Below are 26,386 nucleotides of genomic sequence, written 5' to 3'. Positions count from 1 at the left end.
CTAATTATCTGTTGACATCCCTGATAAACTGATTGTTAGCATTTAATAAATTCAAAGATCTGCAGGAACTCTGTGGAATAAAGTTTGTCAGGTTCCTTAAATGAGATGTGGAAACTCCAGTGAGGACATTTCAGTTTCAGATTTGCGTCTTTTTGTAGTGAATCTCACCTCTAATCTGCATGAAGCAGAGGAACTTGTTTCCTACTTAGTCACCACCACCCAAAGTGAAAGTCTGCTTCAGATCCGAGGTCTCAGGTTTCCCCTCACATCTTCCAGGCTGCCCAGTGTTCGAGACATCAGCCTCATTTTTGATAAACACTTTGTGGTGCTCAAAGAAATCGAGAGCCTCTAATCCCATTAAAATATCCAAAAACACTCATGTGCTTTTTTCATGCAGGGACTATTTTCTTTCTGTTGTCTACATCCGCTCAGTGTGAGCCCTTCATCACAGGTAAAACTTTAAGAGCTGCAGTTCCTCCAACGACCGCTTGGAGGCTCCATAAGTCTCCACCTTTATATGATCTTTATTTAATAACTCACCTGTTTGAAGCTTCGAGTTTGGTGGGTGACTCCAGGAAGTGTGCTGCAACTTCAGTGACGTGCAAATATTTTATTAACCTGTGTCTATGTGTTGTGCTCAGCTTGTGGACGCTCCGTTCATCAGGATTCAAACCTCTCCAAATATGGTCATTTAATACCGTCACTCGTGTAATACCGCTTTGAACCACAGGGTGGAGCAGCGAGTCAGTGCTGAATGCAATCTAAGGTGTGGGTAGTCATCTGTGCAAAAAGCATGTTAGTCATGCTACTGATTCCAGCGCAGACAGGTCGTTTTTCTGTGTGAGTGCATCATTTCTGTTTTAAATAGAAACCACACAGATCATCTCAGAGTTTTACATTTAATGACATTCCTTCCAGACGACCTGTTTGGCAGCAGTGTTCAAACTGAAGCCTGCAGCAGCCGACATGAGTGCAAGTGTGCGTCTGCAGACCCGTGTGTCACCCAGCCTGCAGATCCTCGGGGTGATTAATTAAAACCAGTTTTATCCAACAGCTTTAAAAATATTTATTTTAAGAATTTAAATAATTACATCATGCCAGAGTATTTTATTATGAATTTATTATTTAAAACAGACATTTTAAGGTTTTTAAATCAAAATATTAAATATATCTGACTGCACTGAAACTCAAACTGAACGACGTGCTGACTTGAACAAACTGTTTTAAACAGAAATGATGCACTGAGATGAAACATGGAGCTCAAAGCTCGAGAGGAGGGTCGCTGCCTCCCTGTGGTCAAAGTGCTCGTTACATTTTTCAGTTGTTATAAAGCAGCAGTGAGTAAACTCAAACATTACTGAACCATGTCTCTCCGAGTACAAAAATATTCCAGCAGCTGGTGGGCTGCAGCTCCGACCTGCTTGAACGTGGCAGCAGCGGAGCTAAACTCTGAGCAACACGTGAACCATAAAACAGCGAGACGCCGGCGAGCTTCTGCTCCAACATTGAGAGCTGAAGAGGACATCAGAGACAAACATTTAAATAAAACCCAATATGAGCTCATCAGCTGACCCTCACCTGTCCGTCCACCATTAACCCGAGCCTATCTGTGCAGTGACTGAGGACCTGTGACCTCTGACCCAGAGCAGAAGCATGTGACTGATTTCAGGGTGTACCGGCCCTTTAAACACGGGTGAACAGAGTGTCGGGGGAGGCGGGCATTAGAGAAATCTTTCCTTGTTTTTATTCATCACACATTTAGAAAATGAACCACACTATACAAATGTCCACCGTTCGGTACAGAGACTCCTGCTCGAACCCACCGACCTCGCTCTGACGCGACCTCAGCGGCTCCTCCTCCTCCGATGCAGTGGCGGACTTTAAGTTACAGGACTGGCGTCGACCTGGTGGGCGTGCGGCAGCAGCGGCCCGGGAGACTCCGCTCTTTATGCTTACGTGAGAATCTTTTTCGTGGTCGCTGTGGCGCAGGTAGGCAGTAGCATGCAGAAACCTTTGGATGCGGCTCTCCTCTGATTGGCTGTAGGCTATTTCATCACGCTTATGTAAAGGGGATGGGGGTGGTGATTGGGGGGCGGGGCTTGTTTATTCCTCTCAGTCTGTGGTTGTTTTTTTACAGTATGACAACAAGGAAGTGAGCGTTCGAGTCGCACGATGAGGCGGGGACGGGCGAGCGTGAAGAAGGGGTTTCCCGGTTCCGACAGGAGGGGCGTTTTCGTTCCTTCATCTCTTGAGGCGAGAGGAGCGAGCTGCCCCTCCCCCCCTCGGGTTTGGTGGCGGTCATCATCAGGGTGGTCACGCTCAGAGGGATCCACACTTTATTACTCAGACATAAAATAAAAAATAAAAAACAAAAAAGATAACAAATTAAAATTAAACTAAGGAGAGCCGGCGGCGACAGGCGGGCAGGTGGGAGGGGGGAGGGCGGGTGGCGCTCAGGCCAGGTAGCTGTACGTGTCCTTCTCGCCGTCCACTCGCTCCAGGTACTCCTTCTCGATCAGGATGTCGATGCATTTCTGTCCACGGGGGAGAAAAAACACTCGTCACACTCTGAGCCACACACACACACACACACACACACACACACACACACACACAGGTGTGCGTACCTTGATGACGGGGACTCGGGGTTTGAACCGGGATGACAGCTGGTTCAGGACCTCAGCCAGGAGCTGCTGGTGCTTCAGGACCTTCCTCATCTTCATGATCCTCACTATGGCAGCCTGCAGGGGACACAGGAGCGCCGTGTGAGAGCAGGAGGGCAAATCTGACAGCTGGCTCCATGCATGGAGCCTCGGAGAGTCAAACTGATTCATGCCCAGCGACGGCGCCTTTTACATGTTTACAACATGGGAAATATTTTTAGGTTTTAGCAGCAGATCCCCCATTTTTTACATTTACAGAGTGACTACAGCAGCCGTCTGAAGAGCAGCGGCACACGTCTCCAGTTTTCCCGCCTTCACAGGGTCGACCGTCTGGTTTTGTGTGTTTGAATCTGATCAGAAAATATTTTAACAGTCACTGTTCTACAGTTTCAGACGAGCTCGCCGTAGCTGGGATCATACACACCGTTACTTTAACGCAGATAAGAATCTTTAGCAAACTGATTTGTTTGGATTAGAGGTTTTTGCTTCTGTCACACATTCAAACAAACGTTTCCTCGTTTGCTCCTGATGAACTCTGAGATTCTTGTTGTGCGTTTCTGTCCGTGTTCATGCTCTTATGTTTGTGGGTCTGTGACTTTTAGGGGAGCAGAAGCTGCACTGAACCACTTTATGTCCCTTCATGCCCTCATACAGCTCTGCTGGAGACGGAGGAAAAGCTCAGTGTTTGGTTTTTTTCAGCATGTTTTAAACGTGATGCAGAGGGTGGAGTGGAGTGAAGTGGAGTGGGAGCTGCACCTGGATGAGGAGCTTTCGATCCTCCTCGATGTTCTTGTGAGTCGTCTCCTGCTCCTGTTTCTGCTCCGTCTTCATCGGCACGTTGATGTTCACCCTCAGCTTCTTACTGCGCAGCAAACAAGAGCAACAAGCTTCAGCATCCTCCTACATCACAGGCACACTTTTATTTAAGGCGGATTTAAGGTGGAGCGTGTCTCACTTCTTATATCCAAGGAAGAGTTTGATGACCGTGTCGGACTTGAACTCCACCTCGTCCACGTTGGCGTTCTCGTCCTCCAAAACCTGACGGACACAAAGTTTGGATTCAGCATCAGGTCTGCCATTACTAAAGCGTTTCTATGGAAACTAAAGACCAGCCACACGTGAGGATTTCACCTCCGGACAGAAAGCGTGACTCACCAGCAGCTTCGATTTTAACAGAATCTGAAGAACTTGAACCAAAATGTCCTGAAAACAGAGCAGAGGGGTCAGAGACGCCTGCTCCGCGGCGACAGAGCAGCACGAAGGAAGGCGGCGGTGTTTGTGCGCTTACAGTTTTGATCTGTGTGCTGTCAGTGAGCTGCTGCACCGTGTAGCTGTCCTCCGTGTTGTACTGCAGCAGGATGGCCATCTGGAAGGTGGAGGCCTGCAGCGTGTACCTGTCAACAAGCACAGCAACAGTAAGGAGCGGCGTGGGCTCGGCTCCTCGCGGCCGCCACACGTACCTCACGACGGTGCGCTCAGAGCTCTGCAGGTCTGCTACCAGCCTGAGAGTCACCACAAAAGAAGAATTCAGCACGAGCCTCAGATTCTGCTCCTCTGTGTCACAAATGCCTTAAAACCTTTCAGAGGCACCAAATACTCACTACAGTCCACGTGTGTATTAATCCGCCTCTGAAAATAGTCCCTAAAGTGGTGTTTCATTCACTCCAGTGTGAAATAGAAACTCGGTAAGACACAAAAATACATTTACTGCAACAAACTCGCTGCGCAAGAATCTCAAATATATTTGATGTAACTTTCATGGCTGATCACCAGAGCTGTGGCGCCACAGCGCCCCCTACCTGTGCGCTCACAGACTGCACGCGTACCTGTTCTTGAAGCAGTTGGTGACCAGCTCTCCTTTGGACAAGTGATACAGCCAGGTGAGCTTCCTGCCGCTGTGCCTGCTGGCGTAGAACGCCGTGAAGCGCTGATAGCTCCGCTCCAGCTGTGCAGGAGGAGAGGCAGAGGGTCAGAGCCACGGTACTCAACCTGAGGTCTGCGGACCTGTAAGGGATCTTCTTATTAACACCATTTGTCACGGCACAAAGCTGTGACCCACTTCCACAGTCGTCTGTCTGCACGTCTCTCCTGTAATCTCTCATCATATTAGGTTTTTATTTCTTGGCACCTTCTGGCAGCAGTCGTTTTCTTAGCGCAGCTTATAAAGCAGGAAAACAAATACCTGGCATATGATTTAAACCCTCCATCCACACGTCCTTCAGCTGAAGGCGTTTAAAAAGTAAGAACAAAGTGTTGCTGATGTGTCACCACTCAAACGTCCACACTGAGCTTTAAATGTTTAATGAGGAAATCAAACTGTCCTTGATTTTACAGGAGAGATTTAGTTAAATACTGAACTAGAGCTTCAAAGATATACGTTTCAGATGCTGCCGGATGACAAAACCTACGACGTGTTAAATTTACCAGACACGAAACATTCATGAGGGGAAAACTTTAAGTTGAGGAGCAATATCGCTTCACTTTTCAAGGTTTGGTTGGAAAAGACATTCATGTCTTTGAACTCCTGGGATCAATAACTCATAAGCAACATTATGAAAACACCTCCTCCTCCTCCTTCATGTCACACCATTAAAGCAGTCGAGCTAGCAGCTCGTTTTCATTACCAGCAGCACTGCTTGATCATGTTTTTATGACTTATTGATCCTGTGAGATGAAATGTGGGAATCCTTTTCCAATCGTACCTGGAAAAGGTGGAAGCGCCTGCAGGGGGGAGAGGTTTCTTTATCAAATCACGACTTTGATCTTCAGAAGTCAGAGTTTTATCTCTGAAATCAGCAAGAATGAAATTAGAAAAATGAATTTTAAAGCGTGCTGGATTACCTCTGAGGGCAGAGCGAAGGTGCAGGACTGCTGGAAAGGCCAAGAGCCGGAGCTCAGAACCTGGATGCTGAAGTCCACTGTGACACAAACACAATGAAACTGCGTCCATCTTCACATACATGTGAGACTTTATTTTGAATGTGTATTTGATTTAGACAGCTGTGTGTGTGTGTGTGTGTGTGCGCGCACTTACAGTCCAGCGGCTCAGAGTTGGTCAGGTGCTTCTTGAACTGCTCGTTCAGGTCCTTACTGACTCCGATGTCCTGGAACATTCGCTGCAGTTTGGACGTGTACTCAAAGCCGCACGCTTGCTGCAGGAGGAAGAGAAGAAGTCAAAACAACCCTGCAGACGCCCCACACCCACACACACACACGCTGCCTGGAGTGTGTAACGAGTGCACACGCATGTGATTCCGACCTTGAGTTTGGAGATCATGCTGGCCTCGGCGTCGTCGCTGGCGCTGTTCTGGTGGACCAGACGTTTGGCCAGCATCTTGGCGTAAAACTTCTGGAAAACGTCTTTGTCCTCGATGTACTTGAACACAACCATCTAAGAGAGGAAACAGCGTGGAGTCTTTGGTTTCACTGCAAAACTAAGACATCACCTTACAGAGAAGCTCGGGTCACAGCATCTCACCACTTGGTTCAGAGTGTCCTCCAGTTCAGCCTCCTCTGGGTTTTTGGAGCTGAAAAGGAAACAAAAACAAACAAAATGTTGTTTTAAATCTCATTTGGAGGTTAAATTACAGACAGGCAGATGCTATACTATTGTTCAGCCTCTGAAGCAAAGCTAAACCATCCCTGTGTGGATGAAGTAAACACTGTCTGCTCAGCTGCATCACTCTCACACTCCTCAGCTGCTTTTAAGCAGCTTCGTCCACCTCGCCGCGCTTTGAAAAGCGTCTTTGTTTTTGTCCTGAGTTTAACAAAGCAGTCAGGATGCAGACGCCACTCAGAGTTACTGAACCCACAGAGAGCGCAGTCCTGCTGGGGAGAGTCCCACAGTGGAACAGCATCCACTGATCAGGAAACAACAGCTGCCCAAACAAACCCCTCGTGGCGCACTTCTGTTTGTCACAGAGCTTTTCATCATTCGTTCAATGTTTCACTTTTAGGACTGAAAGTGTTGACTCTGTTTGAAACAGGTCACAGAGGAAGAAGAAAGTAAGAGCTGGCGACAGCACGTTTGACTTTATTTAAAAGACAACGGCAGAAGCCTCAGAAGGAGTCCAGGGTAACTACACGACATGCTGAGCTGCGCGGCTCACATGCATTGTGCACATCACCCACCTCTTCTTCAGTAAAGAGTCGCAGTATCTGGCCAGCAGCTCGGGAGACTTGCTGGACGACTGAGCCATCCTGGTGACGGCGTTGTTGTTGATGAACCGACCACACGCCTTCAAAAGGAGACAAATCCACGAGTCTAAAATTTCACCTGCCTGTAGGAATCCAGTGGATGACATCACACTGTCTGCTGCCATCTGTTATCTACAGTCTGTGGTTACTGACCTTGTCGAGTGCGGCCACGAAGCCGGCGTCGTTGTTGAAGGCAGACATGACCAAAGCGTTGTACTTCTTATGGACGTCCAGGGTGGTCTGCACGTACACTTTGGGGTCCTGGAAACAAACGCGCACACACACACACAGGTCAGAGCCTGTGAGCCATTTTTAACATAAATGCTAACGTGTGATTGTCCTGTTAGTACATCTGCTGTGGAGCTCAGGGATCCGTCCACTCTCTCCATCAATCTGCTTTAAAAACTCCAACAAACTCATTTGGTCTCCGTGTGTTTGACTAACAGGCCACACGTTTATCATCTCACTGCTACCTGACAGACAAACGAAGCTTCAGAGCCTCCTCTCCTTCAGTCGACTCCTTACATTAAACTAGTGAGAAACACTGAGGTGAAAAAAAAAGTCCTGCGTACGTTGAGCGCTGCCTCGCCGCACTTCTCAATGGCGGCCAGGCCCTGGTTGTGGATGTGGGTCTCTAGAAGCTTCTTCAGCTCACCCAGACCGTCTGTGATCCGCGACACCAGGTTGTACATCCGGCCCAGGTCTGAAACACACAGAGAGAAAGCTGCATCTGTGAAACACCAGGTCATCGTTACTGGAGACAAAAGCTTTGAGTTATCCAGGAAAAGATCGATGTTTGGAGTGTGTGTGGAATGCAGCGCGCGCACACACACACACACACACACACACACACACACACACACACACACACACACACACACACACACACACACACACACACCAGAGGGGATCAGAGCTGCAAAAATATTTCCCTGTCAGCGTCACGGTGCCGTCTCTCCCATCCAGCAGGGAAAGGACACGGTTACCTTCGTTCTTGTCAGCGTCCAGCAGGTTCTGAAACTCTGTGTGGAAGATCTCCAGGTGCTTCTCGATCAGGACTTGCTCACACTTTCGGGCCAGTTCGTCCTGGGTGGATTCATGGAGGTAAACCTGCACACGCCGCTGCTCCTCCAGGAGACGGGCCTCCGCCTGAGGAAACGCACACAGAGGAAGCAGACGGACTCTGGGTCACGACTCGGCGCTAAAAGCTCCACGTGTCTCTGCTCGTTCGCCCACAGCTGTTTGCAGCTGGACAGCACAGCGCCTACCTTCTTCATGTACTCTGTGACGGGGTTCTGCTGCAGGAACTCTGTGCTCTCACGCGTGTAGAAACGTTCTGTGTCAGTGAGGAACTGACATTCAAAGTACTCTTTGTACACGGACAGCGTGGGGCCTTTGGCGAAGGCGTCCTCCTCGTTCAGGCCCAGCTCGACTGCAGGAGGACAGAGGTGGGATTAATGAAAGCATCCACATCCTGTTAATACAAAACAAAAGTGTCTACACATCTAATTTAGTCTGAAACGATCCTTTCATTTAAAACAACAATAATGTAATATGTGCTCGCAGACAGCACCACGTGTCACAGTGAGCAACCAGCTTCATTCAGCCCTGTGCTGCTGTGGTTAGCATCGCCCAGCTGTGAGCAGGCATCTTCATGTTAAATCTTAAACATAATGTACGTGTGACCTTTGCAGAATAGATGTTAGGCTAATAACTCTGAAATCATTCAAATCATTCAACAGCTGCACAAAAGTCAGTCAGAAAAATCTCCAGCTGGGTTTAATTAGTCAGATTTGAGCTCCTGTGAACACGTGTGCAGACTCCAGCATGGGTAGATGTCATTTATTTATATAAGTGAGACAGGTGAAGACACTGCAGACAGTCTGCTGCTCTGATCACCGACAGCTTTTCATGTTAAACCCAACACATGCTCAGAGTAGCTGCTTGTGAGTCTCCACAGCCTCCGTTCACAGCTCCCACCAAACCAAGTAGAATTTCACATCAGCCTGAAAGTTATGCACAGCTCTCAGTCTGTGTGATCATTGCTGATACTCATAACCTGCTTGTGTTTGGTTACTCCCCTGTTGCACTCGAGGACCTACCATAAGACTGGACAACACCACTGATGAGCCGGGTGTTGATGGTCTCACCGTTCCTCTCTCTCTCTATCAGCTTCAGAACGGCGTTTGTTACCTGACAGGGAGAGAGGTTCGCTTCAGTAAACATGCAGAATTCAGCATTTTAATCACTGCGCTGTTTCTTTAAGAAGGAAAACTGCACACCTGTTTGTTGAGGGGTCGGAATAAACACTCCCTCCAGGTCACGAGTGCCAGCTGAGAGGAGGCAGAGTAAAGGAGAACCACAAGTTTAATAAAACAGTGTTTGCTATGAATCTGCTCCTACTGCGACCTGTCAGGTAAAGCTTTTGTGTAACTGCTGTTTGGGGACAGGTGACGTATTTAACTTCGTCCTGCTGGAACTGCATTTTTAACTCTGTGCATTCAAACAGAAAGGAACTGTCAGACTTACCGAGTATATCTCGTAGATGCCCTTGCGTCCCTCGTCACACTCTCGTCTGACCCAGTGGCGGTTGAGGTAGGCGCAGATCCCGTTAAGGACCTTACTGGAGAAACGGTAGTCCTCCCACTGCTGGGTGTAAAACTTCAACACGCACTCGTCCATCAGATCCTCGCCATCCTGCGGACGATAACGCGGAAAGCAAAGGGAGGAGGAGTTGAAAGGTGTCCGTGGTGCACTCGGTGAGGCTGCGACTGGTAACCATGGACTCACCTTGAGTAGGCTCGTCAGGTAGTTCTTCAGGAACTCCTTGAGCCGCTTGTAGAGCTCCAGGCCTACGAACTGAGCCCCGCCTGGAGTGGTGGACTTTTTGGAGGGCTTTGCTGGAGGCACAGAGCCCCGGCCCTGGCTGGACTGGTGGACGCTGGTGCAATAGTTATATACATGTCTGATCGAAGGGTTAAGGTGCGCACGTCACATCAGGGTAACCGCTGCATTCCTCACATCTGGCTGCTTGTAACATCAAGAGCAAGTATGTGAGGAATGTCCTCGGCTGTCGCTCTCTCTTTTCTGCATGAAATCACAGCACATGTGCACACAGCCCAGTTTAAACCTGGGCCGTCTGCAGGGACACGACCGCAGCGTCGAGCTTCCACGGCCGGGTGGACTTTATTTCATACTTCAGGGAAATGTGCAACCTTTAGCAGGAAAGGTGCACGAGGGGATAATCAGCTCTTCAGACTTTACGCCCACGTCCCCTGCAGACGCATTTTATGGACTTAAACCTTTTCTTTTGCACAGACAAACTTTATAAAGCTTTTTGAAACCAATTTTTAAAACCTACTCAAAGGTTGGAGGGAAGATTACAGTGTGAACATCAAGCTCAGGGTCAGTGAGTAATCCAAACTCTGCAGCAGCATATCAAAGACTAACCTTGTTGTCAAGCTCAGATATTCTTTCCCTGAAGGTCTGTTTGGCCCCGCCCACCAGGGCGTTTATTGTTAAACATGAACTTCTACTGAGAACAACGTGACCTTCATCCCACATGTTCCCTGTGCTGATGTGTTTGTATGAGAGTCACCAAACCTCCAAACATGGCTGTCGGAGGTTTCAGTCTGTCACTGAACGCGGCGCATCGTAACGAACGCCAACGTCTGATCACTGGACTCGTAACTCTCAGCATCTGTTTGCCTTTAGAAACCAAAACCTGTGTGAGGACGTCAGAAGAGCTAAAGCAGAGACAGTTGAAGCAGCGATGCCACGAGATTACCACTGAAGACATGTTGATGGTTTTTCTATTTATGGCAGGAGATTAAGAAATCTCCATGTTCTTCCCTTTAGCGTCCCTGAAAATGAAATCACTGCAGGCTTATGAATATACGCCAGCTATCTCAGCCGTGGAGGCACTCGTACAGCGTCTGCCTTGTTTGTGGTTTGTTTCTTGGCTTCTTTCTAAACGTGTGGAAAAAATAAACCAAATCATCTTATTTTCTATTTAGTCTTACAGTTCGTTGTAAGTCTGGATAACAGAGCGTCTAATAAAGAGTCAATGGAGCCAAATGTCTTCAGCAGAAAGTGAAATTCTTTCAAACACAACTTCAACCACACAAACACTGCTCTGAATCAAAGGTTTGCTTCCTGTTTGCTCCGTGTGTGAAACTCATTAATGGAACAAACGACTAGAAAAAAAGTTTGTGCTTCAGAGAAAAGGAAGTAACACGCTAGTGAGATTAACCATCTGAAACAAACACACACGGAAAATTTGCTGTTAGGTTGTTAACTTTTAGCACTAAAGGGATATTGCAGTTCTTAAGGCAGCCACATTAATGATTAGAGGCAATAGAACAGAAGCTATGGCTGCTTGAATGAAGCAAAAATCCTGATCAGGGTGATTTTGGTTAATAATGTAATTAAATTTTTCATCTGCATTTTGTTTTTAAAGTGCCAAATCACAACAACAGCTGCCTCAAGGCGCTTTATTCACAATAATGCAGAGCAGACAGAAACCTGATGATTTAACACAATTATTGCTAAACATCAGTTACTGCACCTGTGGCTTTGTACAGGGGATTTCCTGTAAATAAAACAAATAAATATGTATTTTAAAGAAAGAGGAGAGGGTGGTGGGGGTTGGAGGGGAGTCAGAGACCGACTCCACCGCAGGACACTTGCGGCGAACACAGCCCAGCACGGCAGCAAACTCGAGCGACTGCAAGCCGACGGCCAACTGCCGCGTCCTGCCAAAAGAGGACCTAAGATCTGAGCAGGCCAGAGCCAATCCGGAGCAGCTAAAGCCAACCGTGAATAATCCTTCCACACCTACGGAAATCTCCAGCTTTACTGCCTCTAGATAGATCCTGTTACGCCAGTGTCAGAGTACTACTCCGAATGCTTACTGATTGAGCCTGCTCCTAAATGCCCTTCCTGCCTCTTGCTCAGTAACACACTGGTTTATCACACTTAATAAAGCTGGTTTGTATGATCACACACACTCAGCAGCACCCGCAGTCACACAGGATACGTGTAGAGTTCCATGTAGCGTGACTTGGCCATGCTTTGCCGCGTGTACACCTGCTGGATGCCAGCCCGCAGGTCGTCCCATATCTGGTCCAGGCCTATCTGTTTCAGTCCGTGTGGGTTCTGGGTCCTATTTGACGACATCGTGGTGGAGCCCAGTGTCCTCTCCGCTCCCTACCAATGCCCTCCCTTTCCTGCTCCAGCGAGCGTGTGCTCCTCCCCCTGCGCCTCCTCTCCTTCGCTTGATTTCGGTCCCAACTGCCTCGCTCTTTTCTCAGAGTCTGGAGTCCATCTGGGGACGATGGTGGCGGCCTCGGGAAGCTGGTCGTCGGTTATGTGAGACGGGAAGGGGTCCCACTCTGCACGCCTGGGTGGCGCTGTCTGCCACTCCTCCACCTAAAAGCTTCGGAAGTCTTCACCAGATGACCTGCAAAGAAAACGAAGAGACACAAAAAGCCACCTGATTAACAATCTTTGACTTAAAAATAAATAAAAGCTTCACCAAAACTTCTGTTTTAAAGGATTCCCTTCAAACATACGGCACTGAAAAATCACTGCAGCAGCCCTGCTGGTGATTAGCCAGGTAGGTTACCTGGATTTACCTTGTTGACACCTGGATCTGAGCCAGCAGACACAATGCTGACCGGACCCAGCGTCAGTCAGCTAATGAGATTAGTCACTACAGCGCCTGCCTAGTTTCCCTTACCACAGCCTCACTGTACACGAACTCCACCTCCACAGTCAATAAGGGTTTTTTGGTTGCTAGGAGAAACACACAAACACAATGACCTACATTTATAACCTGTGTTTGCTTTGGCAGTATGGGAATGCATTCTGGGAGATTCTAAATTAATCAGAAACACTGAATTGTCATCTTGAAGGGCTAAAAACAATTAAACAGGCCTGTTTGGGAGTTTTTCAAACCACTGGCGTACTACTGGACAACTCAGATCATATTTTGAAAGTCTGGGAAGTCAACAGGCAATTTATAATCGAAAAAAAGAAAAACAAACACTGGCAAACAGACCAGATAAAAATTCAGACTGGCACATTCATGAGGGGGAAAAACCTTGTAAAGTCTTGTCTTAATTATACGAGTAGAAGAAAGGTGTTGCTGGGGTTGGATCATGCTTCGTGCGAGGTAGTGAATTTCTTTCCAACTTTGGGACGTGAAGCCATGAGGTTCCTAGATTCAGGAAGGAGTTTAAAAACCCATCCTGTGGGAAAGACTGAGTCACGACTATCGCACCACGAGGAGGGTAAACATCGGCAGCACGCAGAGGCCGGATCATTAGGGATAACAGAGAGACCTACAGCTGTAATTTCATCCCTGCTGACAGGACACGAGCAGGAGGTAAACCAACGCCACGGTTTGCAGCGTCAACATCTCTGAAGCCACAGAGACGCAGAGACCGAGACACCAGGAACAAAGCAACCCGAGGTCTGAACTACAATCCACTCGACTTACTGGCTCTTTGTTTTGATTTACAATCACAAGCTGAAGAATATGTATGTTAGGAAACGTGCACAGGTAGCAGTATGTAAGCTAATAAGCTTTTTGAGCATATGTTCTGTGTTTACTGCCATCATCCTGTCAGGAAACAAAGTCTTTCACCAGCTGCAGCCCTTGCAGCTGCGATTGAGCCATCACTTGTAAGGACGTGGTCTAACAGAGACCAAAGCAAACTTATAAAGAAGATATCGTGGGACAGAAGGCAGAGTAGATGAGGCTGCTCTTAGTTACAGAGGCCTTCAGCTGAGAGCTGGACACAAAGACTAAACCAGCACATTTGTGTTGAAGTCCCGATTGAAACAATAAAATCTGTCCTCAAACATCAAGTTCATGAAGTTTAAGTCACATGAGGCTAATAAACCTGTTATTAGCATTATTTTAGTATAAACAGCTCTATTAGTTGGTATAATTACACCAACTACAGTAAACAAACAGTGTTTAACTTTTATGAACATTAGCTGACCATCCAGGAACAAAAGGTTAGGAAACATGACAGATTGCTCGATGGACTTTTGAAGCTCTGCGGGGAAACCACAGAAGTGAAATAAAGAAAAGCTGCTCGGCACGAACCTTGTGAGTTAACATTTAATGTTATGTTTAAAAGAGAATGGGTAATCATAAAAAGACACGGCTCACTGCTAGCCCATGTTTATAATTCTGATTATTTGAGAACAGACATGAAGAGGGAGAAAACAGACTGAAGCTGCTGCTGTGTGACTGGAGGAGGAAGAGGAGGGTGGACGGGCACAAACTGCTGCTTCGTGTAGGCAAGCGCTGCTATATTTAGCAGGAGCAGGCATGACCACTCACGGCTATCAGGGCCAGATATTCAGGATGTGACACACGCGAAATCGTCTGTTTACTTCCTTCCAACGACCAGTCTGGGTGATTGCAGGTCGTCTCAGCTACAGCTCTGCTTCTGAAGGCGTAGAAAATGAAACACTGGAAATGGGTCTTTGATTGAGACCTTATGTGAGCGTCTAACAGGCAACTGCTCAGATATAACACGCAGAGTTCCAGCAGAAATGACCGACTCGTGTTGGCTTCTTTCTAGAGCAGGGCGATATGACCAAAAACATTTATCACGATATACATTTGAAAATTTGCGATAACGATATAACTGACGATATAATTGACACCAGACAAAATACTTTACAACTCCACAACTTTATTAGTGCAAAACAAACATCAGTGTGTTTTCACTTAAACAAGCAGCTGTTTTATCTGCATTAAAGTTATATAAAAATGTAACAGCGCAAATTCCTGTCTGACAGTTTAACCAAAAGGCATTTCCAGTGGAAACTGGCCGACATATCCTCAGCACAACCATGTATAATATCCACACAACTTAAAAAGAGCTTATACACACACAATACGGTAACATTATGTTGAAGCACAGTACGTATCACTCCGCGAGGCTCCGCCTACGATAGCCGTAATGCTCCGACAACCCATCAAGCGGTGCGGCTTCGTAGCTCAGCAAAGTCGTACTGAAACATCTGACAGATTTTTGAGCGCCGTGCACATAAAATCGTTTCGAGGTCAGTAAACACGACCAGAGTTCAGACATAAGGCACACGGGATTATAAGGGGCTCTGTCGACTTTCAGAAAAATCAAAGGATGATTTTAAGTGCGCTGTATTTTCCAAAAAACACGGTAATAACGACGGCCCGCTAGCATGCGCTACCATAAATAGTGCTTTGTTGTGTATCTGACGGACGGAAGCTAAACCAGTTCCACACCATTAAAGCTGCAGCATTTTTACAAACCAGTTCTGGTTCATTGGTTTCATTTAACAATCCGCTTTCGCTCTTCTCATTCTCCGTCGCCGCCATGCTTTTCCGCCATGTGTGTATGAAAACAAAGGCACTGCGCATGCGCGTTTTACCCATACTCCATCGCCATATTTCATTTTCTTATCGTTGCCCAACATTACACCGGTATTACCGTGAATGGTATGATATGGCCCAGCCCTACCTCTTTCTGACTGGAATCACAGTAAAACTCACTTTTGCACTCACTTGAGACACAGCAGTGTGATGAAGATGAGCGCTGACGCCACTGAGGAAGATCCTAAACACAGCACTCAGCTCCAGCTCAGCTTGTTTCAGACAGGGGACGTACCCAAGGGGTTATTTTGATCTGTCAATCATGAAAAGCTGCTCTAGTATAACACTAAAAATAGAAATGAGTGTGATGTCCACTTCACAGCAGCCTCGCGTGTTTCTTTTTCTTTTACTGAGTCAAGCTTTGTAACCTTTTGGCTCCTCTTCAGCAGATCCTCGCTTAAACGCAAAAGGTAGCCCCTACCTGAGCTGTTGCCGTGGCAACTGGGGAAGACAATACCTGTGAATACTCATTGGACCACAGCAGGTAAGAGTGTAAGAGCGCTCAGTCTCCGCCGTTTCCTGTTCTTGCAGCGGTGAGAAAGGTGCCCTTCACGGCGGCGCTGTGATCAGCTTTCAGATTCCCACAGCAGCAGGTATCCAGTGCCTGACCTATAATCAGCCCCACAGCCGTGTGACGGCGAGTAACAGGAAACGGAAGCTCGCAGAGCGCTTGTTGTGAAATGGGAATCCCAGCCCACGGTTATCAACAACGCCTCTGTGTGCAGCAGGAAGGCAGCGGAGCTCAGAGGTCGTGACTCGTGTCAGCGGACAGCTGACCCAGATAAGTCTGAACCACAGACAGCAACAAGGCCCACAGGAGTCCACGTCTGTTTATGAAGAAGCTTCATGATGAGGAGCAACAAAATGCCGCTCCTCTTCTTTGGACTTTAAGGTCTCAATGCAGGAGACCGCCGAAGCACCACCTGTGGCTTCCCAAGCGGTTTAAGTACATTATGCTACTGGCCGCTAGGCACGCTAACGAGCACACTGACAGGTGCTGCATTTACCATATTCTTCTCACTTAAGGCCTCTAATCATACGGTTTATGTACAATAATAAGTTAATGTGGTTTATGCTTGCTTCGCCCCTTGCTAATAAGCCGTGTGCACCAAAAGTGGCGTCACAGTTGCTGGAGCGCGCTGCAGTTTACTCTGCTTCCTGTTTCAGCTGCTTCTACTCCAATAAAAGCCTGAGGTGGATGTTTTTCCCTGAGAAGAAACACGCATCATTAGGAGACTGCAGCGAGCGCTCGTGCACCAGAGGGGTCATCAGATGGCATCATGGCAACCCTTACTAACACAAACTACGCATTTCTAAAATGGCCCTGCTGAACAGCATTCTGGGTAATGCTAACAGTGTGCTGGGGACTGGGCGGAGCTCATTCAGGAACGATGAAGAAAAGAGCAGACTTCAAAGAGAGCCATCTCTGCCACTTTTAAACAGGCAGACTTGTTTCACTTCATTTCTTCTTCTGTCCTGATTTACAGGACAGGACTGGAGGGGCTTCAGCACCTCCAGGTAACCAGGTAAGTCAAGAACAACATGTCACTCAAAGTTTTAAACCAGGAGACAGAAAATCTGTTCCACAAAGGTATTCATTCCAAAATGGAGCTTAATGAGCCAGATGTGAAGAAGTGTGAAACAGCTGTCTGGGTTACTCCGTTTGTTTTCCTGTCCACCGTTTCTAGAACTTTTAGACAACTTGGCTTTGAAATCCTATGTCAGTCCTGTTCATTAAAACGAGCATTTCCAAAGTCAGAAGTGTATTACAAATACACTTTATTACCATTCACTACTTTGACAGTTGAAAGTCATTTTAACTGACGCAGCCCAAAAAGTTTCTCCCAAAGTCAAGATTACAGTTACTTCTTATCAGAGACGACTGCAAACGGTTAAATGCTTTAAACCAGCAGCACAATCAGAATAAACCAAGAACTAAAGTCTCTCGCTCCACAGCACTTATGGCTTCAGTTCTAGTTACACGTCAGTGTGAACAGCGTCTCACAGACTTTGTACTGAAGAGTTAACAGGTTTATGACGCCTCTGTCGAGTCAAGTCCAGAAATATTTGCTGTAAGTTCTTACCCTGCTCGGCTGCTGCAGAATAACTTCAAAGCCTCCGTGAGCTTTCATATCAACCTCTGCCTGATGATCACCTGTCCCACAGTGTGGCCGACAGGTAAAGCGACTCCTGAGGTTCACAGCTCACCTGCATGTTTCTGGTTTCTCAGCTCGAGCAGAGCGCGAGAGAGGTTTGCTGAACGGGAAGGAAGCAGGAAGAAAGAGCAGGGAACACGCAGTGCTCGGTAAATCAGATTAGCCCAGTATCAGTGTGTCTGGGACAGACTCCACAACCTATTACCCTACATTTACCAGGAAACAAACCACCGCCAAACACACCAACACCCGCCAGCGCGCTTCACACACCACCTAGAGTTCACATGGGAGCTTTACCAACAGAAGCAAACATTAAAAATCATCTGAGCCACTGTGACATAAATCTGCTTCTGATGAGCACGCAAACAAAACTTCACATCCAAGGATCTCAAACATCAAGCAGACGAACCCTCAGAGTCCCAGATGACACAACAGGATCATCTTAACTCGTGTGACCAAGGGTACACATTACTATGTACAGCTATACTTTTAAATCATGTTTCCTAAAATGAATTCATCATGTTTACAGTAAATGATCCACTGCTGTGGTGAATTTTGTTATTTTTAAATTACAGCAGATTTATTTATTTGCGTGGATTTTTTTTTTTTTTTTTTTTTAAGTGAGGACCACCCAAAGAAAATTCCTTGATTTAATTTACATAAGCATGTCAGCATAAGCAAGTTTAATAACCCGCTTGTTAAACAAGGTAAAACTTCAGCTCCCAGAGGCCACCTGGGGCAGGAAAACCTTTGTGCCACTATTCTGAGCGCACGTAAAAAAAAAAAGTTTGCAAGTGTTGCATTTTGAGGAGAAAATTATTTTGATGTAGTCGGTGATTTTTTGTCAGTTCAGCCTTTTATATGTTTAACCCGAGTGACCCGGTCAGCTGGTGGGTAACAGGCATCTCTGAAAACGTTAGAGCTCTTATGCAAATATGTGATGTCTTGATGAATGGAGCAGGTATTAGAAGTTTACACAGAAACATTCTCTCCTGAAAATATCTTAAAAGTTTATTTTGTGACCCAGACAGAGTAATATTTCAAACTCCGCCCCTCTGTGTTTCTCCACCACTGCCTCGTTTGAGTTTCGGACAAATGGATTCTGGGATATTGCATTTCGTCATTTCGAGCTGATTGGAGACCAGAACAGCCAATCAGATTTTTTTGCATCCAAGTCTGTGATTGGCTGGTTTTGTGGCACAAACATAACGGTGTAGAGAAAGAGTTGAGCGCACACGGGCAGAAATGTTGAGAGCGCGAGCAACACGTTGTGAGCGAGCACACATGCAAAAACTGAGCGAGAGGGGCTGTTGGTGTGTGTGTGTGTGTGTAAGTAAAACAGCAAACGCTGAAATACATTTTTTGCACGCAGGAATAGGGCTGAACGATATATCGCATTTGCGATAATATCGCGACATGATCAAGTGCAATTTTCTAACCGCAAAGGCTGCGATTATACTCTGGACATGTCCAAATTCATGGGCTGCATCCTCCTGAGGCCGCATTTGTAGACCGATTACGTCACAGCGACGCGCCGAAGGCTGTCCAAATTACTACCATATCCCAGAATTCATAGCGCGGCCCAGCCAAACTCCAGTTTCCAGCAATGGCGGCCGCTACTAAGTTTTAAAATTACTCATACTAATCTTTCTGGGTCACAAAATAAACTTTTAAAATATTTTCAGGCGAGAAAGTAGTTGTGTAAACATCAAATATCTGCTCGGTTTATCAAGATATCCCATATTTGCAAAAGTGCTTCGACGTTTTCAGAGGCGTCTGCTACCCACCAGCTCGACAGCTAGCCGGGAGCTCGAGGGTTACTGATGCGGCCGAGAACGGCACAACTCCCGGCACATCATTTTCAGATCACCGCGGAGTTTCGCTGCTCGGGTTAAACGTAATATATAAGTCACTTAGACAACCTAAAAATGTTATTGTTGGGCTTTTTTCAGTGTTTTGTTTGTTCGTGAGTAAATCGGTTTGGCTGAGATTAAAGTTATTAGATTAGATAAAATAAAACTTTATTAATCCCCCGGGTGGGTTCCTCCTTGGTTTTCACACAGCTGACTAAACGTCAAACAGAAAACTTATTAAACAGAAGTATGAGACAGTCGAGAATTTACACCAGTGTCTGGTTATATTTTAGATAGCAAGAAGCAGACGGCCGAGTTTATTAAACTCCACCGAGACAGCGGTGACGCTAATCAGAACTAGACCGTCCAATTTCACGCCTTTAAACTTTAAAGGCGTGTTTGTGTGTGTGTTTATACAATTGCTATTATGTTTGCACTTTATGTGTAATGTTACTGACTGCAGAGATCAGTAAGATGTGTGTATTTTTTATTTATTAGTTTTATTTATTTAATATTATTTTTTAATTGAATGACTGTCTAGTAGTTCACAGATGTCGAAAAACTGAGTGTGGTAAAGCCACTGATTTTGTTTATGTATATTTCTGCAATCTGCACATTGTACTGACTTTCATTTTAATGTTTACACCAGGGTTCCTTGTCAGCACTTTATGCTCAGATGTTTGTAAGCTAAAAATAAACTATTGTGTATGTTCAAATATACTGTTGTGATTGAAGAAGTTAAATAAAAATGTCAGTCATCAATTCATGCATCACCTCATGTCATCATAACAGAGGTCTGTCTTCCAGGAAAGAACAGTTTAAAATTAATGTAATATAGTATTGGCCATACTATATGATGTATTGCTTGTCTTTGTTTAATAATACAGAAGACAAAGACCTTAAAAAATAATCGCATATCGCATCGCAATCGCAATATTGGGGCAAAAAAATCGCAATTAGATTATTTTCCATAATCGTTCAGCCCTACGCAGGAATGAATTTTGTTCACTCAAATTCAACTTTTCTTCGCTCAAAATACAACACTTGCACCTGCAAACGTTTTTGCGTGCGCTCAATACAGATCTATGTAGAGTTTGGTGACACTGACTGAACTGTGTCGCAGACCTGGACAGAAACTATCACTGATTCCTGTCAGTGATGCAGTGTGAGGTTTATTATAGACAAAAGGTATTTCCATCTCTTCTGGTTATTATTATCATCAAGGACATTTTACAGACATTATGAATCAGACTAATTTAGGAAATAATCAGCACATCAGCCAATAACGGAAACATTTGTTCCTTTGTGCTCTATGCACTGATGCACACCCTGGATCAGCCTCTACGCTGACACCAACCTAACCAGACTGATTATGGCCTTTATTAAATCTATGCTCAGTTCACTTATGTCAGCTCCTCTCAGTTTGAGCTCATGAAACTTTATATTAATATCCTTTGAAGTATGTAGAAAAACACTGATATCAGGCTGGTACACTCATATCTGTGTATGTTCACATCAAGTAAAACTATATGCTGTAGATTTCCAACACTGATATTAATGTGAACAAATAGTAGGTTCAGTAAATTTAACCAAACATGAGAAATAAGTACACGTTTCCCTTTCCCACCTTTAAATCTCTTTAATAGCCATTTCCAAGTATTCCTAATGACACCGTCCTGTTTACAGACCGCGTCATGTCCACAGAGATCACAAGTCATCTTTAACAGGCAGATTTCAGGCGTCCATGCTGAGCAGAGAATGGACGAGACATCTGAACTCAGCATGAGGCAGTGAGCTGTTGTGAAAGAGCCCATCATGAGGAGCAGAGGGCAGCCAGAAGAAAAAATAAATCACTTTACATGCATATTTCCCATCATGCTACACACGGAAAAGCAACATAAGCCTGAAAGCCACAGATCGAGGGATATCCAAGTGCCACAAACAGCTCCACGGCATCGATAAACGTGTCAGGAGGAAGGCACACAGGCTGCATGTTGCGGTTATTTCAAGCTATAAAGAGGCTGACCGAGCTCAAAATATGACCGAGCATTTTCTTTGTTGTGTTTTGCCCTGTGGCAAATCCACCAAATAACCACGCAAGTGAGGAAGGATGGGTGTGCAGCTATTTCATCGTGGTTACTATACAAACCTACACTACACCCTTTATGCTGCCCCCGAGTTCTTCCTGTGTGTTCACTCTCAGCACAGCAGGTCTGCAGGTCAAGGTCAGCATCAATATTCAGCACTTGTTAAGTTATTCATCAGTGTGCAGCATTACATTTTCCATATTTCCAGAACATGTTTCACTGGACCATTTTTCCATTACACCATACACTCTTAGCTGGCTCCATCTACAAAACAGCGTATTAGTAGATTTTGATGACTAATATAAATAAAAACTAATTAGCTACTAAAGCTTTAAGATAAATGTAGTTTAGCACCTTTTCCACTCGCCCTTGTATGCTGCTAGAAATAGAGAGCCGAGGCTTCACGTTGCTTAAAACTGAGCCCAGTTTATTGCTTCTTTTGAGGAATCTGTGTCGAGCTCCACGGAGTCGAGGAAGAGGACAGGAAGTCAGACGCAGAATCAGCAGAGAGAATGAGCTCAATTTTCAAAATAAAAGACCCCAAGCAGACTAAGCTCTTCTGAAACACCTGGAACATGATTACAAAGCTGGAACAAAACTGCATCAGTCATGACACCAAAGACACACACCTGGTGTGTTTTGGAGGTAAATCTGCCAAATTTACAGACGGAAGCCAAACAAGACATCTGTCTGTTTACGGGCAGATTTCATTTCATCTTCCTTTCCAATCCCACAGCTTTGTCACTAAAACAAACAGCAGTGGATGGGAACAGCTGAGGAAGAAAAACACTTTTCTTCATGTTCAAGCTTGCTGATCAGGTAACACCTGTAAAGGTTTAGATTGTGATCAGTTTCAAGTCAAACCTTGTTCTTTAATGTACGTCTGCGTTCATTTTAACCCTTCTGAAACCCCACGTCTCTGAGAGACCGATGGATCAGAGAGAAAAAGCCCACCGCCATCAAAACGGCAGAGCAGGACACAAGTGAATAAATGCTGACGTCGTCGTCAGGCACTTGCAGAGGCGAGGCCATAGCTCTTAGATTCAACACAAACTTACAGAATTAAACTTTAGCACCACCTTCAGCGATGTAACAAGACTTTTCAGGCTGCTCTTATAAAAGTGAGCCCTGCTCCGGTTTACAGTTCATGCAGATCTACAGCCACAAATGTGAAACAAACTCTTCGCCTTCTCTAATAAACATTTCCTTATTTCAGTACCTCAAACACTTCATTTCATGGTAAACCGGCTGAAACCAGCATGAAAAGCAAATCAAGCAAAGGTTTGATTCACAGGTGAAGTCAGCTGCAAGGAGCCGGCCAATCAGTGTGCTCGACGTCATTTTTAAACTCAGGCCATCAAGTTTTGTTGAACCTGCACGTGCTGAACAAACAGCGTTAGAAACAAGATGACCTGAACTATCAGACACATTTCAGCTTTAAGCAAAAGGGTCAGTAAAAACAGCAGGACAGTGACAGGTTCAACAGAAGTGGAAATATAACTGCTCTTTGGCACCTTTTGTGTTTAGACTCTGAAGATGGTAAAAAGCTTTAATGTCTTTAGCCCACTATAATAAAGGCCTTTTGTCACCTGTTGGTCTAATAATACGTTTTCTTTTTTAATAAGATTAGGTGACGCCTCACTTATGAGGACAAGTGTACATCAAAATACAATAATCAACACTATTCGTCAAAATAAAAGCCTGATAAAGAAAACTAGCAGGCCATAAACCCAGGGAAGAAACATCTGTCTTTTAAAACTCCTCTGAACCGCAGCATTTTAAAACTGCGTGGGGGGGTCAGCTTTAAAATCAATATAAAGACAAACTCAAAGTAATAAGGTGATTCTGATTACACAATTTTAGTCAAACTGAGCCAATTATTTCACAATTACATACTGCCGAAGACGCAGATTTATGGAACAAAGTTTAGAACTTAGACTTCACCATAACTTGAGTCTATTCCGAAACCTTAAAACACATATTTAAACACTGCGTGTCATTGTGGGGGGAAAAGTGCCATACAGCGCTTCATTTAAACAAATATTTATACAGCAATGCCCTCGCTTCTTTATGTTTTTCTCCCCGAGGAGCAAAACAAGCAAGGAAAAGGAAAAAAGCATCACTTTTTCTCATTTGTTTAGCTGAATATCCATCCATTCACTTCCGCTTATCCTTTTCAGGGTCGCGGGGGGCGCTGGAGCCTATCCCAGCTGTCATAGGGCGAGAGGCAGGGTACACCCTGGACAGGACATTTGCCAAAGTCTTGGCACTTCTTGACATGTTGTACAGTGAGCCCTCAAAGAAAGAAATGTATCCATCCAAATTTTAAATTTCTGTTTGCCAACATGTACTGAGGTGAGGAGAGCGGCACAACAGTGAGTGTCCACAGCCACTGGGGGCTCCGTCAAGCTCTCAGGGTGGACTTCATCCACTGGTGCATCAATGGTCAGAATTATAAACAGAGACGTTTAGATTACAAGTCACCGTGCAATCCCACAGTTACTCATGAAAGCAATGAGCCCACACACACTGTCCATGTAACAAAGACATATGAATAGAAAAACAGACATTTGACGACTATCGGTTGTGGACTGACCTCCAGAGGCATTGAAGCACTGTGGGATCATGTTGACGGACCAGAACAAAAGACAAACATCCAAAGAAAAGCTCTGACTGTCTGAAGCCTGGAGGACTTTTTAAAAAAGTGCTCAGATAACATGATTCAAACTCCTTAGACTTGTAAAAACTCGGATTTTGCCTTATTTAGATTTTTATGTTGAATAAATCGCTGCACACATTTCCCATTACTCCAGAAACACAAAGGAGTGAGGTGTAACTCAGACTCGTGCTGTATATTGTCCTGGATCCTGACAAATTCTAGGACTCCATAAAAGGGAAGAAATAATAAGTGAACTAAACTAAAGAGTTAGAATCCGGTACAACTGCCATCGACTCTTAATATCTCGTTTTAATGATCAGTGTCTAAAATAAGTGCACTGTTTAAATTAAGGAGAACTGTGAGGACGTATATCCAGGAATCTCGATTAGTATGAAAACAGACCTTTTCCAACAGCTGCTTCGCTCTGGCAGCTCAGTGTCAGCACTACCTCTGACTCCGAGCTTCTCCTAATATCTCAGGAAATGAGCGACCGTATCGCTGCTCCGCTCCACCAGTTGTTCCAGGAGTGTGTCCTGTTCGAATGACCAAACCGCACCGCACGGTCCACGGGGCTGTGCTCGAAAAAAACCTACCCCCAACGGATACTTGGGTATATTTTGAATATAATGATCCCCGGCGTCTGTTAATTTGGAAAATATTCGCTGTGATTATTCCCCGGAATGGAGTCAGGCGCTGCTACGCAATACTGCTAGCTCCCATTAGCCTCTGAGGCTCGATTAGCCTGGTAGCTTCGTCTGCTGCCCGAACGATGGATGGACCAGCTTCAAATCAAAACACAGCCTCTATGTGACCCACACTTATCAATCGCTTACACACATGTGTGGTACTTGGACTGTATTCAACATAAAGGCTGTCTTCTCACAGTCAAAGGCAGAGGCCAGGACAGACTAACAGCCTGGTGTAAAATGGCAGCCTAGCTCCTCGAGCTTCTCAATAATGAGTCAGGAAAACAGTTCGCTAACCGCCTAGCATTAGCCTGCTGGCTCTCCGCTTAGCAAGCTGGGAGGAAAAAAATCTCCCCCGGCCCAGCTCGAAAATGTCACCTTACCATTTTAAGGCAGTCCCAGTCACTTTGTAATCGCCGGATGAGTTATTTTTCAGTCCCAAAATCGGTGACCCGCCGCCGTCTCCGAGTGTGTTTGCTGTCGGTTGCTAACTACGACTGCTGCGCTGCTTCGTTCGCACAAAGATCAGCTCACAGCGCCGCGGCCACTGACTGCAGTTGCTTTCAGGCTCCCTCGGAAATACGCAAGGCACCGCCGAAACACGCATACACTCTTTATCATAAAAGAATACGAGGGCTATGAAATACGTTTGTTTCTGCCACTGAAAAAAACATGCCAGGCAGAGGTTCGTCAAAATTTCAACTAACTGACTCAAAGTTGAACTTTTAAAATAATAACTTACATTTTTAACTTAACTCTGCCTGGCATTTTTTTCTGTAACTGAAAAAATACTTCATAAATAACACTGTGAAAATAATATTGGAAGGTTTTTTTTCCCAGAATATTCCAAAATGAAGTGAAAATACTATTCCAGATGAAATACTAATAATACAGTCTAAATAAAATCCAAATACTGACAGTAAAGTTGAAGTGCTTATGACTTACCCCCTGATTATTTGGATAGATGTGTATCAGTGGTTTGGTATGCAATACTAGTTAAATTGTGAAATACTTCTCTGTATCTGCAGTTATAACATCTGGAGTTCCACAAGGATCTATGTTGGGGGACTGTTGTTGTTGTTGTTGTTGTTGTTTTTCTTCCAGTCAGTTAGCCTGGTGAACTCAAACCCAGGACCCTCTTGCTGCAAGGCAATGCTGCTAACTACTTTTAACCAATTTTAAATTTGACAAACAAATAGTTGCACACTTTGTTCTAACTCTAACATTCCCCAGATGTTACAGGCTGAACATCTGTTTTTTCAAACATTTACCACCTGCTGATCTCTGAAACTGTGGCTCATGGACAGTTTGCTGTTGTGTGTTTTTTAATGCAAGTATCAAAACCATGCTGGTACTGGTATTGGATCCATACTTTCTGTCCTTTAAGTTCAACATTCATGCACTGAATTGTGTTCATTTGTGTTAAATAAATCAGTACTGGTATCAGCAATACTGGCCCTGTATTTATTTGGTATCATATCAATACCAAAATTTGCAGCATAGCCCAGCACTACGGTGTGTGTAGACGGAGCCTGAGAAACATTCTGTTTTTCTCTCTCTATTTAATATAAAGTACATTAATTTAAATGTATTATGTAAATAACATTTACTTACTTACTAAGAATAAAGTCAAGACATAATTATGAGA

At 45.2% G+C, this 26,386-nt stretch overlaps 1 protein-coding gene across 2 annotated transcripts; it reads right to left on the bottom strand.

Annotated features, from left to right (window-relative positions):
- Nucleotides 1-1,103: 1,103 nt before the first annotated feature.
- On the bottom strand, nt 1,104-25,302 carry LOC308385919 (cullin-1). Of its 2 annotated transcripts, none has more exons than XM_080865127.1 (22): nt 25,122-25,302; nt 11,899-12,321; nt 9,651-9,825; nt 9,390-9,557; nt 9,143-9,193; nt 8,963-9,053; nt 8,129-8,292; nt 7,847-8,009; nt 7,433-7,563; nt 7,014-7,121; nt 6,795-6,943; nt 6,142-6,190; nt 5,923-6,054; nt 5,698-5,815; nt 5,505-5,581; nt 4,490-4,608; nt 3,952-4,057; nt 3,819-3,866; nt 3,619-3,701; nt 3,420-3,525; nt 2,628-2,741; nt 1,104-2,534 (listed from the first exon to the last, which is right to left on the bottom strand). In XM_080865127.1, the coding sequence occupies exons 2-22, from the start codon at nt 12,036-12,038 to the stop codon at nt 2,454-2,456; spliced, it is 2,373 nt and encodes a 790-aa protein (XP_080721253.1). In that variant the 5' UTR covers nt 12,039-12,321; nt 25,122-25,302; the 3' UTR covers nt 1,104-2,453. The 2 variants fall into 2 exon arrangements, with proteins under 2 accessions (XP_080721253.1, XP_080721254.1); XM_080865128.1 differs by having other exon boundaries at nt 6,795-6,901; nt 25,122-25,301.
- Nucleotides 25,303-26,386: the final 1,084 nt, after the last annotated feature.

This window comes from Rhamphochromis sp. 'chilingali' (assembly GCF_963969265.1).
Source record: "Rhamphochromis sp. 'chilingali' genome assembly, chromosome: 18".
In the NCBI taxonomy this organism is placed as follows: Eukaryota; Metazoa; Chordata; class Actinopteri; order Cichliformes; family Cichlidae; genus Rhamphochromis; species Rhamphochromis sp. 'chilingali'.
This window is presented reverse-complemented; position numbering and strand designations above follow the sequence as displayed.

Bases quoted from the DNA above. Each gene is read 5' to 3' on its own strand.
- LOC308385919 (XM_080865127.1), bottom strand. From the start codon at position 12,038: ATGTCGTCAAATAGGACCCAGAACCCACACGGACTGAAACAGATAGGC. The intron at 6,191-6,794 runs GTGGGTGATGTG...TTTCCTTTTCAG, and splicing joins GACTCTTTACTGAAGAAGAG to CTCCAAAAACCCAGAGGAGG. The intron at 5,816-5,922 runs GTCGGAATCACA...TTCCTCCTGCAG, and splicing joins GCATGATCTCCAAACTCAAG to CAAGCGTGCGGCTTTGAGTA.